The sequence below is a fragment of the Peromyscus californicus genome, unplaced genomic scaffold, assembly GCF_007827085.1.
Source record: "Peromyscus californicus insignis strain IS unplaced genomic scaffold, ASM782708v3 Scaffold_15__1_contigs__length_86483966, whole genome shotgun sequence".
Taxonomy (NCBI): Eukaryota; Metazoa; Chordata; class Mammalia; order Rodentia; family Cricetidae; genus Peromyscus; species Peromyscus californicus.
This window is the reverse complement of record NW_026294447.1, coordinates 62,788,283-62,801,653: the sequence shown is the minus strand read 5'-3', so window position 1 is coordinate 62,801,653 and position 13,371 is coordinate 62,788,283. Positions and strand designations below refer to the sequence as shown.

The 13,371-nt window shown below is 51.0% G+C and overlaps 1 gene segment (V, D, J or C); it reads left to right on the top strand.

Moving 5' to 3' along the window:
• Window positions 1–8,183: 8,183 nt before the first annotated feature.
• Window positions 8,184–9,767, top strand: LOC128110355 (Ig gamma-3 chain C region-like). The segment is given in 4 exon segments: window positions 8,184–8,511; window positions 8,862–8,894; window positions 8,994–9,323; window positions 9,445–9,767. Coding segments are annotated over 4 exon segments (1,014 nt in total).
• The last annotated feature ends 3,604 nt before the right edge of the window (window positions 9,768–13,371 follow it).

Below are 13,371 nucleotides of genomic sequence, written 5' to 3'. Positions count from 1 at the left end.
TCTGTTTGCTTTTGCTTTTGCTTTTGGGTTTTTGTTTGTTTGTTGAGGAGTGTAGACTTTGGGACTTTGGACTAGAAAAAAGGTTGAATGCTGTAAGTGGGGATTAACAGGCCATCCAAGTAGAAACTTGGAAGGCTTTAGTGCTGAAAGCAATGTGGGTATGGAGGCCAGCTCAAGAGGTTTCAGGGGGAGCAATATTACCTATCAGCTGGGCTAGAGCCCTTCACGTGATATTTCAGCAAAGAACGTGGCTGTGATCTGCCCTTGTCCTAAGAATCTGCCTGCAGCTAAATTTAAAAGATAAATTTAAAATTATCATGGAATAATTTCATGAGCAAAAATTTCAAGACAGCCTAATATTGACTTTGCCATGTGGTTGCTAGAAATCACTCTTATGTATATCTGCAATGAAAAAGAACAAGTCGAGCAAAAGGAAATACAAAATGTACAGTTTGATGGGGAAAGGAGCACCAGGAAATTTAATATTGGAGCCAAGACCTGTGATGAAAGAGCTAATGGTAGATGGAGGGAAATGCGGCAGTGGCAGTGGGCCCAGGGGTAGAAAGTTTTATTTTATTTATTTTTTATTTTTTTTTAATTAGGAATTTTTTATTAAGAAAAATTTTTATTCATTTTACCTAACAATAAAAGATCCCCCTCCTCCTTCCTCCCACCCCTCCAGCCTTCCCCTTCCAACCCACCACCCCATTCCCTTCTACAAGAAGGAAAAGCCTCCAGGGGTAGAGAGTTTTTATAGGGAAAAACTGCAAGCTGGGAATTATATGCTTTGGCATCTTGGGATTGGGTAGAAGGGATGATTTTTTTTTTTTTAACTATTGGGTCTAGACTTTCAGTCCAAAACCACATTTGAAACTATTGGATTGGACTTTTGGCAGGGAACTACAACTTGCTAAGCAGGATTATCTGGGCTGCTCAGCAAGATGATCTGGATATCTTCAAGGGCCATAAACCACAGACAGAATGTCTTCAGGAGCATACTGCCCTGTATCTGTTCGAGTTTTCATGGCACATTCCTGAGGTCCTTCCTGGAACTGAGTATAGCAGGTGGTCAAAGATGGTGGCCTTTCCCTAAGATAGAGTCTGTATTGCCTTCACATTGGCCTGAGAGGACATTCATAAAAGGGAAGCCTGAATTGTTTTGGAGACCCTATGATGCCAGAGTCATGGGATGTCTACCAGTGAAATCTACAGACAGGGAGTGGAGCCATCCCAAAAGAGAAGTGTGTTGTGGTCAGCAAAGCTGAAAGGTTACAACCATCCGGGCCCTTTGACATCAGACATGGAGCTGCAGGACTTGGAGTTTGTCCTGTTGGCTTTCAGTCTTGCTTTGGTCTAGTATTTCCTCACTATGCCCCAATTCCTCCCTTTTGGGATGGTAATATATGTTCTGTATCATTGTATGCTGGAAGTATGTAATTGGGGGCAGGGGTTACTAGGAATTGTGATTAAAACGTTACCTTGAGTCTCAGAAGAGACTTTAGATTTTGGACTTTCAGATTGTGTTTAGACTTTGAAAGACTACAGAGACTTCTGAAGTTTGACTAAATGCATTTTGCATTGTGATATGGCCAGGAGCACATGAGAGCCAGGAGTATATCTGGTGGTTTGAGTAAGAATGGCCCCTATAGACTTGTATGTTTGAATACTTGATCCCCAATTGGTGGAACTGTCTGGGAAGGATTAGGAGGTATGGCCTGGTTAGAGGAACTGTGTCACTGTGGGCAGGTTCTGAGGTTTCAAAAGAACCATGCCATTCCCAGTGCTCTCTCTGCCTTAAGCTTGTGGATCAAGATGTAAGCTCTCAGCTTCTGTTTCAGCTTCCTGCCTCCCTACCTGCTGTCATGTTCCCCACCATGATGGACCCTAGTCCTCTGAAAGTTTCATCCCCAAATAAATGCTTTATTTTATATTTGTCATCGTGTCTTATCACAGCAATAGAAAAGTAACTAAGACAGTATCTAGCCTGATTGGTGGCCCCTGCTCTCAGGTCCCATGAGCAATTCACAAACTCAGATCCATCTGGAGTTGGCTCTAAGCTAAGGAGAGTAAACAAATCCCATCTTAGACTCTTGCCTCTGATTCTGCACTGGCACAATCTCAGGGGACCCTTCCTCAACCTGCCTGCTATTTGATTTCCGAATTTGTGCTCTGGGATCCAGCTTGACCTCAGCCCTCCTTGAATCTTCCTCCTTGATTCCTGAGGCTCATACCCAGCACACCTGTCATGCACCTTCCTGGCATGGGCAGCCCTGGCCTGGCCTGACTTCCCTGATGCTTGCCTGCTTCTTGTCCTCTGCAGGGTATTTTTCCTAATGGGAACCTAATGAGTTCAGCTCTAGTTTCCCTACTGCCTCTTCTCTTACCCCTAACCCTACACCTACCCCTGCCTTCTATGTAGTGCCAATGTCTCTACACCCAAGGAAGTCTCTCTTTCCAGGAACCCTAGCCCCTCAAATTTAGACTGTACCATCACTCATGAAGAAGATGGCCATATTCCATATCCTTTATGATCCTGGTGCACTCCCTTCAGCCCCAGGACCCTGCAGACCCCTTCCTCTCCCTAATCTGTACCTCACCTTCTGACACATGCCTCTCAGGTCCTAAGCGATCATCCCTTCCTCCTTTCATGGAATCCACTGCCCTGTGCACCCCACACTGCTGCAACAGCTTTATTCTCCCTGATCCCTGGCTCAATGAAGTCCCTGACCTCTGAACAGCAGCCCATAATTTTCCTTTGCAAAAGTCATCCCCAGGGACCTGCCCTGCCTAGGTCCCCTCAGAGTTTAGCCAAAGGCTCCTCTTGGCCACCTGCACAGGTTTGTTTGTTTGTTTGTTTGTTTGTTTTTGTAGCCATGCCATCCCTACATGTGGGCTCAGGTCTCTAACCCCTTCCACACATCATCTGGTTTACATTTTATGCCTCATTCTCTTCCCTAAGCCACAGATTGGTTTGGGTTCCCCTAAGAAAGCACTGTCTAGGAAGAAGGACAGGGAGACATTGCCATCATGTTTGGACTTTAATCTGAATAAGAAGCCTCCCTCTCCAGGGAGATTGTGAAGACAGAGTGAACAATCTCATCCAGCCCCAGATCCTAAGAAGTCTCTGAACATAGAGTAGCAGGTAAGGGCTAGGCTTCCTGCTTTCTCCCCTTGGTCTCAAGGGTACTACCTCCTCCACCCCCACCCATCCACGTGAAGCAGCTTCAGCCAGATCTGGACTCCCCTCACCCCTTGACACAAAACCCCTAAAGAAAGGGGAACTTCAGGTAGTACCATGTGCCACCCAGTTTCAATCCTGTTCTTAGTCTGTGCAGAGATGGGTGTGAGCTGACATTCTGTAACTTTTTGGAGGACAGAGCCCACAGTTAAGCTTCTGGGAGCCATGCGACAAAGTAAGGAAAGAGGTGGTTATCTTCATTTTTCCATCACGTGAGTGGGGTCAACAGGAAAAGGATAGTGCAAGGGAAGAGGACCATGAGACCTGGGCCAACAGCGGTTATCTCCAGAACTGAACAACCAACAAGCCATGGAGGAGTGGGAAGGTGCTGAGATACCAGATGCTATGGAGGAGGTTCATGAGCTGCACAGGTAAGATAACAGTCTGAAGAGCTGACCAGACAGGGTCCAGGGATCCCATGGGCTGGAGCATAGGTCACTGGATCTGAACACACACACACACACACACACACACACACACACACACACACAACAACAACAACAACAACAACAACCAGAGTTGGCCTCAAGTAGTTGATGGGATACCTCAGGAGGCCTATGAGATGAACTTGGTCTGTCTGGAAGCTGGTAGGACCAAATCAGCTGAGCCAACAGAGAGTGGGGACCAGAGAAGCAGTGACTCTGAGGCAGAAACCTGCAAAGCTGAAGAAGGTGAGTTGATAGGGGAAAGAAGGCGTGGAGGAATCCAAAACTCATTGAAAGGGGACTCTAAGCCTGCTGCGGGATCCAGGAAAGAGGGCAGAATCTCTAGGGTTTAGGAACCAAGTTCAGTGTTGAAGAGATGAGACAGGGGGTGGAGCCGAACCTGAACTGAAAGAAGCCAAGACTGGCAGGAAGAAGTCTAAGGAACTCCAAGAACCAGGCAGGAAGCTACAGGTGGACTGTGGACGGTGGGCATTTGGGAGGACCAAGGCAGGTCCAGGTTCTCAGGGAATTATGAAACAAGAGAGGGGAATTGGGGTGTCTAAGATTTCAAGGTACCAGGCTGAGCAGCCACAGGGGAGCTGGGACAAAAAAGAATATAGGGAATCTGACTGAGAGCCACAGCAGGTCTGGGGAAAGTGGGAGTGTGGGAGACCAAACTGAGGAGCTAAAGGGGACGCAGGGTAGATGAGAGTGTGGGGTTACCAAAATGAGAGCTCAGTAGACCTAGGCAAGTGGGAGTGTGGAGGACCAAGCTGGGGCACTACAGGGAAGCTGAAGCAAGAGGGAGCATGGAGAGCCGGACTGAACACCTCCAGGATTCCAGGTGGGTAGGGATTCTAAAGGGTCACAGAAGCCTTGACCACTCAGGAAACAAGACAGAGCACCTACAGCAGAGCTGAGACAGGTGATGTAAAGCATACCCTGAGCAGCTCCTGGGGAGTCAGGGAAGGTGGGAGTGTGGGGACCAGGCCCAGCAGCTCTGGGGGAGCCAGGGAAGGTGGGAGTGTGGGGACCAGGCTGAGCAGCTCCTGGGGAGCCAGAAAAAGTGGGAGTGTGGGGGCCAGGCTGAGCAGCCCTGGGGGAGCCAGAAAAGGTGGGAGTGTGGGGGCCAGGCTGAGCAAATATGGGGGATCCAGGGAAGGTGGGAGTGTGGGGACCAGGCTGAGCAAATATGGGGGATCCAGGGAAGGTGGGAGTGTGGGGACCAGGCTGAGCAGCCCTGGGGGAGCCAGGGAAGGTGGGAGTGTGGGGACCAGGCTGAGCAGCCCTGGGGGAGCCAGGGAAGGTTGGAGTGTGGGGACCAGGCTGAGCAGCTCCTGGGGAGCCAGGGAAGGTGGGAGTGTGGGGACCAGGCTGAGCAAATATGGGGGAGCCAGGGAAGGTGGGAGTGTGGGGACCAGGCTGAGCAAATATGGGGGAGCCAGGGAAGGTGGGAGTGTGGGGACCAGGCTGAGCAAATATGGGGGAGCCAGGGAAGGTGGGAGTGTGGGGACCAGGCTGAGAAGCTCTGGGGGAGCTAGGGAAGGTGGGAGTGTTGGGGACCGGGCTGAGGAAACTCAGGAAATCCAGGTTAAGCTCGAGATCTAGAGAGTCAGGAAAGACTCAAGGGCTCAGGAAATTAGACTTAGTAGTTACAGCAGAGGTAAGGCAGGTGAAGATATAAGGAATAGGCTGTGCAGCTACAGGAAGCTGGGATAGGTATAGTATGGGAGACCAGGCTGAGAAGCTACAGGGAGCTGGGGATAGTAAAAGTTTGGAGTGTTAAACTGAGCAGTTACAGGGCAGCAGAGGCACATGCGAGTGTTGGGGACCAAGCTAAACAGTTACAGGGGAGCTGGGGCAAGTGAGGGTACAGGGGTCTGGCTGAGCAGCTACAGGGGAGCTAGAGTTGATGAGTGTATAAGATACCAGGTTGAACATCTACAGGTGAGCTGAGGCAGGTGGGAATGTGGGGAACCAGGATAAGCACCTCTAGGGATTCAGGGTAGGTCAGAGTTCTGGAGAATCAAGGAAGCCTCCGAAGCTCATGAAATCAAACTAAGCACCTACAAGAGAGCTGAGGTAGGTGATGATGTGAGGAGTAGGCTAAGCAACTACAGGGGAGCTGAGGTGGATGGGAACATGAAGGACCAGGCTCAGAAGCCACAGGGGAGCTGGGACTGTCAGATGTAGAGGGTCCCGGGTTATAGGATACCATACTGAACAGGTACCAGTGAGCTGAGACAGGTGAGGGTTTGGAGAATAGGCTGATCAGATCCAGGGGAGCTGGGGCAAGTAGGAATTTAGGAGTTCTGGCGGAGTAGTCCTAAGGGAACTAGGGGAGATAGGGGAGGGAGAGCACTGAGCTACAGGAGAGCTGGGGCTGGCGGGAATGGTGGAAAGCAGGCTGAGAACCTCAGGGAAGTCAAGGTAGGTGGGAGTTCTGGAGGGTCAGGGAAGCCTCAGCAGCTCAGGAAACCAGACTGAGCAACAACAAAGCCAAAGCAGGTGAAGGTATGAGAATGGGCTGAGCAGCTACAGGCGAGCTGGGATTGGTAGGAGTTGGGGGGATCAGGCTGAGTACCTACAAGGTGACTGGAAAAGGAGGGAGTGTGGGGGACCGGATCAAGCAGTTACTGAGGTTCTGGGGAAGACGGGAGTGTGGGAAAGCTATATGGAAGCCAGGACAAGTGGTTGTGTGGAGAACCAGTCTGAGTAGCCACAGTGAGCTGAGGCAGGTGGTAACGCCAGGGGATCAACCACAGGAAATCAGTAGGTCTAGCAGGGGCAACCAGGAATGCTCGGGGCAGGAGAGTCCAAGTGAATGAGCCCTGGGCCTTTGTAAGAACTGAGATGATTCAGGCTTCAGTGACAGCTGAGGGAGTGGGGACCAGGTGACATGGGAGGACTGGAAACAGTTCCAGGGGACCTGGTCATCTTACCTTCCCTGCTGCTTCAGCTCCCCTAATGTTGGTCTGCACCTCATTTTGGCACATGCCTACTGGCAAGAAGATAGTGAGATCTGGGTTCAGATAGAGAGCGATGTGCAAGGACTAGACAGAGCGGAAAGGGAAGGAGAAAGGGAAAGGCAAAGTGCTCAGGGCTCGCCTGAATTCACAGGCAGGTGGTCAGCACGGTTGCAGAGAGAACCAGTAGTGAGGGACAAGAAGAGCCTTGGCTGAGCAGGCACCTGGGCAGGGAAAGTTCCTGAGGCTAACACTCTCAAAAGGACCATACAGACTGCACACAGTTCTGGGGTCAAGAGCCCCGTCTTTGTCCCTGGAGATTAATGGAAACATAGATAGCAAGGTCAAACATGTCACAGCAGTTAGGTATACAGAGTTGGATGCACAGAGGGCGGACTGGGGGGAGACACTTCAGAGTCTGAGCAGCAGGTACCAGCAGCTGTGGTACAAAGAAGGATGCAGGAGGCCAGTAAGGTCCTGGAGCTGATGGAAGGAGGCCAGGGTTGAAGGGAACCCAAGCCTGACACCCAGTTTCCTCATGAACGCTAGCATATCCTAAACGCAAGGGTCCAAGGCTTCTAGAAAGAGAAAAGGGCACTTTGCTGGGATCTGGAGACACTGGAACCACATAGAAGGCAGGGGTAGGTGTGGGGTTAGGGGTAAGAGAAGGGGCAGTAGGGAAACTAGAGCTGAACTCATTAGGTTCCCATTAGGAAAAATACCCTGCAGAGGACAAGAAGCAGGCAAGCATCAGGGAAGTCAGGCCAGGCCAGGGCTGCCCATGCCAGGAAGGTGCATGACAGGTGTGCTGGGTATGAGCCTCAGGAATCAAGGAGGAAGATTCAAGGAGGGCTGAGGTCAAGCTGGATCCCAGAGCACAAATTCGGAAATCAAAGTAACAGGCCGGTTGAGGAAGGGTCCCCTGAGCATTGTGCCAGTGCAGAATCAGAGTCTAGGACGGGATTTATTTACTCTCCTTAGCTTAGAGCCAACTCCAGAAGGCATAGCCTGCATGGTTAGGACAAGGGATCTAGTTTTGTGAAGAGCTTGTGGGACCTGAGAACAGGAGCTACCGAGAGAGAGAGAGAGAGAGAGAGAGAGAGAGAGAGAGAGAGAGAGAGAGAGAGAGAGAGAATGAAATACAGAGAGGGAACAAGGGACCAACAGGACAGTGGAAGCCAACATGACAGATGACAGGGCAGGCAGAGTTGGGGAAGGGAATGCAGGCTCCACTGAGGAGAGACTTAAATGATGTGTACAGCTTCAAGACATAAGTGCAGGAGACTATAGAGCTGGACATAGAAACCACACTGGAGGGCTAATCCACCAGCTTTCTGAAAATATCCTTAGGATAGAGCTGGGCTCACAAGCTCTACTGGTCAGGCCTAGCCTGGCGATCCTGGGGCAGAGAGGGTCTAAGTTGAGACAGCTGGAACAGTCAAGGTGGCCATATGATGTCCACATCCCAGGTCCTAGATCCTATATGCTCTTTGCAGAAGCCTGGGGTCCTTGCAGGGCCAAGGCAAGAGTTCTTCCAGGTGCCTGGATCCAGCCATGTCTGATAAGCTCACATATCCTGTCTCTCTTGCAGCCAGAACAACAGCCCCATCTGTCTATCCCTTGGTCCCTGGCTGTGGTGGCACGTCTGGATCCATGGTAACCCTAGGATGCCTGGCCAAAGGCTATTTCCCTGAGCCGGTGACCATAACCTGGAACTCTGGATCCCTGTACAGCAGCATGCACAACTTTCCATCTGTCCTGCATTCTGGGTTCTACTCCCGCAGCAGCTTGGTGACTGTGTCCTCCAGCACCTGGCCCAGCCAGACCATCACCTGCGACGTGGTCCACCCGGCCAGCAGCACCAATTTGAGGAAGACAGTTGGTGAGAGAGTTACCAAGGGAGATAAGGGTTAACTGGGGTTCAGTTTGGAGTCAGCCTCTGTTTAGAACAATCAAGCTGTACAGACCTTGGCTGGGAGGCAATACCAATCAGGGGAGCGGGGTTCTTTTGTGTCTACCTCCTGGAAGTCTCTGCTTGTGTTCCTCACACTATGGGAGTGGTCTTCTGAGAAGGCTACCAATATATCACATCATGGACACAGGTCTCAACCTGCCAATCCATATCATATCCAGGAACAGCTTGACCTGAGCCCACATTAGGGCCGACCTTCTCCTCCCCAGACTGATGCCTTCTCTCCTCCAGACTATTAATGCCCAGTCTTTTCTCTGTAGAACCCAGAAAGCCTCCAGTTACCCTGTGCCCACGTAAGTCATTTAAGTCTCCTTTAATACCAGGAAATGATTGTCACAAACAGTCGCACATTGGAGGCTCAGTTTCTGATCCATCTTATCTCCCCTCACTAGCTTCTTGCGTTGGAGGTGGACCATCTGTCTTCATCTTCCCTCCAAAACCCAAAGAGACACTCATGATCTCCCTGACCCCCAAGAGCACGTGTGTGGTGGTGGATGTGAGTGAGGATGATCCAGATGTCCAGTTCAGATGGTTTGTGAACAATAAAGAAGTGCACACAGCTGAGACACAGACCCGTGAGGAGCAGTACAACAGTACCTTGCGTGTGGTCAGTGTCCTCCCCATCCAGCACCAGGAATGGCTGAGGGGCATGGAGTTCAAATGCAAGGTCAACAACAAAGCCCTCCCAGGCCCCATTGAGAGAACCATCTCAAAACCCAAAGGTGGGAGCTGTAGACAGACTGGATGGGGCGGGGGGGGCTGTGATGGGCATAATAAGAGTAAACACTTGTGTGGACAGGCCTCCACTTTGTCAGTAATTTGTTATGACTTCTCTCCTCCCAGGGCAAGCCCGGGTGCCTCAAGTGTATGCCATGCCTCCACCTCGAGAGCAAATGTCCAAGAAGAAGGTCAGTCTGACCTGCATGATCACTGACTTCTTCTCCGAAGCCATCAGTGTGGAGTGGGAAAGAAACGGAGAGCTGGAGCAGAGCTACAAGAACACCCCACCCATTCTGGACTCAGATGGGTCCTACTTCCTGTACAGCAAGCTCACTGTGGACACAAACAGTTGGTTGCGAGGAGACACGTTTACCTGCTCCGTGGTGCACGAGGCTCTGCACAACCACCACACACAGAAGACCCTCTCCCACTCCCTGGGTAAATGAGCTCAAACACCCAACCAGACATTGGGTCCTACAAGACACTGATACCATCCCTAACCCCTAACCCTATAAATAAAGCACCCAGGGCTACCCTGGGACCCTGTGAGACTATCCTGGTTCTTTACACGGCACATAGTTCATGACATGCCTCAGCCACAGGCTGTGGGGTCTGACCAGGGTTCGAGGCCTAAGTTAGCATCAAAGAAAGAAAACAGGTCTTACACTGCCAGACCCAGAGCATACAAGTGTACCTGTCCTTGCCAGAGATCATCCCTCACTGGGTAGGAAGTCTGTCCCAAGGGGCCCTCTCCATACCCTCCCTCCAACCAGCAACTGCTCTGTGATGGGACTGAAGATACCCCTAGAAAACATCCAAAGAAAGGAACACAGGTAGCGCACCCCACCTCAATACAAACCACCATCATCTGTCTGTCCTTCTCTCTAGCATGACCCCCTACCTTGACTTAGGAGGTCTCTGTGAGCACTAAAGAAGCAAGCTGGGACATTGACAGACAGAAAGACTCTTACTGTCTATACATGATGACCACTCCTCACTCTACCACCTCCCATATGACAGTCACACACACTTGTGTTCCAAGACACTGAGACCTATGACCCTGGTTGCCCCCAAGGAGGTGACTGTTCAGATACCCACATAGATGCTGAGACCAGAGCCATTAGAACCAGCCTGCTGAGCATCACCCAACCCACATGGCACCTCTAATCATACACACACACACACACACACACACACACACACACGCTACCGCTACCACCACCAACAACAACAACAACATCTTACATGGGCAGGCTGCATAGCAACCAAGCCCACTTAGTACCAGGATATCCCTAAGCACTACCTAAATGTTCATATTTGGGCCAGTGCAGATGAACTAGCTCTCCTGGACACCTGAAATCTTTTCCCTAATGCATAGAAAAGTACCCCTAGACCCAATCTGACCCTCTATCCTCGAGCCCCAATTTTCATCCCACACAGTTAACACCCTCCCATAACTGTATACCTTGGTTCACTTCCCAGTGTAGACCTTCTAGAAAGCCCAGGTATCAGCGAACACAGGCCCTACCCTCACTCTGCCCTCTGGGCTTGGTCAGCGGACAGACAGTAAATCACACAGACTGCAGAGCCACTACCTACAGGGGTCACAAGCCCTGATTCAGCCCAGCCAGCCCCAGTACTGAGGGGTGGGGAAGACAAAAAGGAGCCCTGCCTAGTCCGGGCCACCATCTGGTCTGTTGTTTCTGGCTGAGCCCAAGGTTTAAGCTGGAACAATTGGAGAAACTTGGGTCTGCTGGCCCAGAGAGGGCAGAAAGCTGGCCCCAGGGAGGGTATGCTGGCCCAGCCCAGCTGGCCCTTTCTCCTCTGCCTCCACGCAGCCTCATCCACCACACAGGGAATCACTCCCTGCTCCACCTTGTTGGGACAAACACTGACTGCCCCTCTCTGTACAGAGCTAGAACTGGACAACAGCTGTGCTGAGGCTCAGGATGGGGAGCTGGACGGGCTCTGGACGACCATCACCATCTTCATCACCCTCTTCCTGCTCAGCGTGTGCTACAGTGCCACTGTCACACTCTACAAGGTCGGCACCGTTCCCCCACCACCCCATAATATCTACACTATCCACAAGCTATCTCTATGATGATTCATGCTGTCCCTACCTATCCCATACTGTCTCCATCTTTCTCCCATGGTGTCATATGCCATCTTCTACAGTCATGCCATCCTCGTGCACCCCCACTGTCCCTCTACTGTTCTGTATCATACCCACATTGTCCATGTTGTCCCTAATTTGTCTTGATGCTCCCTCAAGTTGTCACCCACCCTATCCACTGTCTCCAATACTGTCTGCACACTGTTCCTACGCCATTTCCCATTCTATCCACACCTGGTCCTCACTAGATCCCTGTGATAGCCCTACAGTTACCCTTACTATAGCTATACACCATCTCAAAACCATACCCACACTGTGCCCTACAATGGCACCGTTTTATCTGCACTCTAGCTGTATGTCACCCCAAGATTAGGAGCTGCCTATGTCTTACTGTACAGGATGGAGGGGACTGGTGTCACACCATTCAGCTCAGTTTTGCATCCCACAGGTGAAGTGGATCGTCTCCTCGGTGGTGGAGGTGAAGCAGACCGTTGCCCCTGACTACAGGAACATGATTGGGCAGGGGGCCTAGGTAACCTCTTCAGAGGGGCCCAGAGCTTGCTAGGTTCTCTAGGACCAAGTCCATCCTGCTGAGCAGCCAGATACACAGGTCACAGTGCCCTCTCATCTCAGCATCCTTTGAGCTTAGCGCTCTGACTCTGCTACCCAACTCCCTTCCACATTTGGAGGACCACGTGGAGAGCAGATTCTGCCCCAGACCACATCCAATAGGACTCAAGCAGCACCACCACACAGATTAATGGATAGGGCCATAAGTTCCTTTTACAGGGTGTCTGGCCCTTGGCCAGGCACTCTCCCAGGAGGGGCTGCATTACATGCATCCATTTAGAGGCCGACAAGCCTTAGAACCATCCTTGTCCACACAGTCCTCTCAAAAACAGGATTTCCCGAGAGAAGGGCAAGTTTCCATATGCCACTGAGGCAGAGAAGCCAGGGACAGCCCTGCCCTAAGGGAACTCTGGGCTGGGCTACTGAAGATTATTCTAATGGCCTTCACCCCACCATTACCCTGCCAGGTTTTTTCCGGACACTTAACTGAACTCTCGTTTCTTGGAATGTAGGGGCAGAACCTCCCTAAGATGGGGCTTAAGAAGACACCTCTTCCTGCCACCCATGCAACACGCTGAATTCTCAGATGCAAGATCCAGTCAAAGACACTGCTGACCCCACAGCCTGAAGAGCAGGACACTGTTACCTCACTGCATGACCCAGCTGTACTCCAGAGAGACATCCAGAGGAGGGCCTGAGCCTCACAGCCTCTGTCGAACCCTAGCAGGAACTGGTGCAAAGGCCACAGAGCAAAGGCTGAGCAACCCTGAAGGATGGATCTCCAGGAGAAGGGCCTGATGAGCAGATCCAAGTCAGGCCAGAAGGTGGTCCAGGAGCAACAGGGGGAAGAGGAAAGGATACTAGAAAAGTTAGGCCAGAATGGGCCCTTTCTGCAGCCTGGCATCCAGACCAGGCCACTTAGGGCAGAAAACACCAGTTAGAGTAGACATCCAGAAAGAGAAGCCACACCTGGGCCACTGAGGCGGGCTGGCCACTGGCCCTGAAGACACACCATGACTGTTTCCCCATTTCATATAAAGTCAAATTCCAGGTCAGAGTCTCCAACAAAGACAGAGGAAGAAAGTGGGAAGAAAAGGGGGTGCCCGACTCGTAGGGGACTCCCAAGAGATGTTCATTGACACAAAGCTTAGCTTTGCCAGCTTTTTTTTTTCTTTAAATATTCTGGAGCCCATTTATGTCTTTAAGGTCTCTCTATATCTTTTTAATAACAATAAAACATCATTCAATACGATACAACTCACTCTGTTCTTCCTGTGCAGATCAGCCCCACTGTCCTTGTACAAAAATTACACACACACACACACACATGCACACACACATGTGCTCACACACACACCACGCTA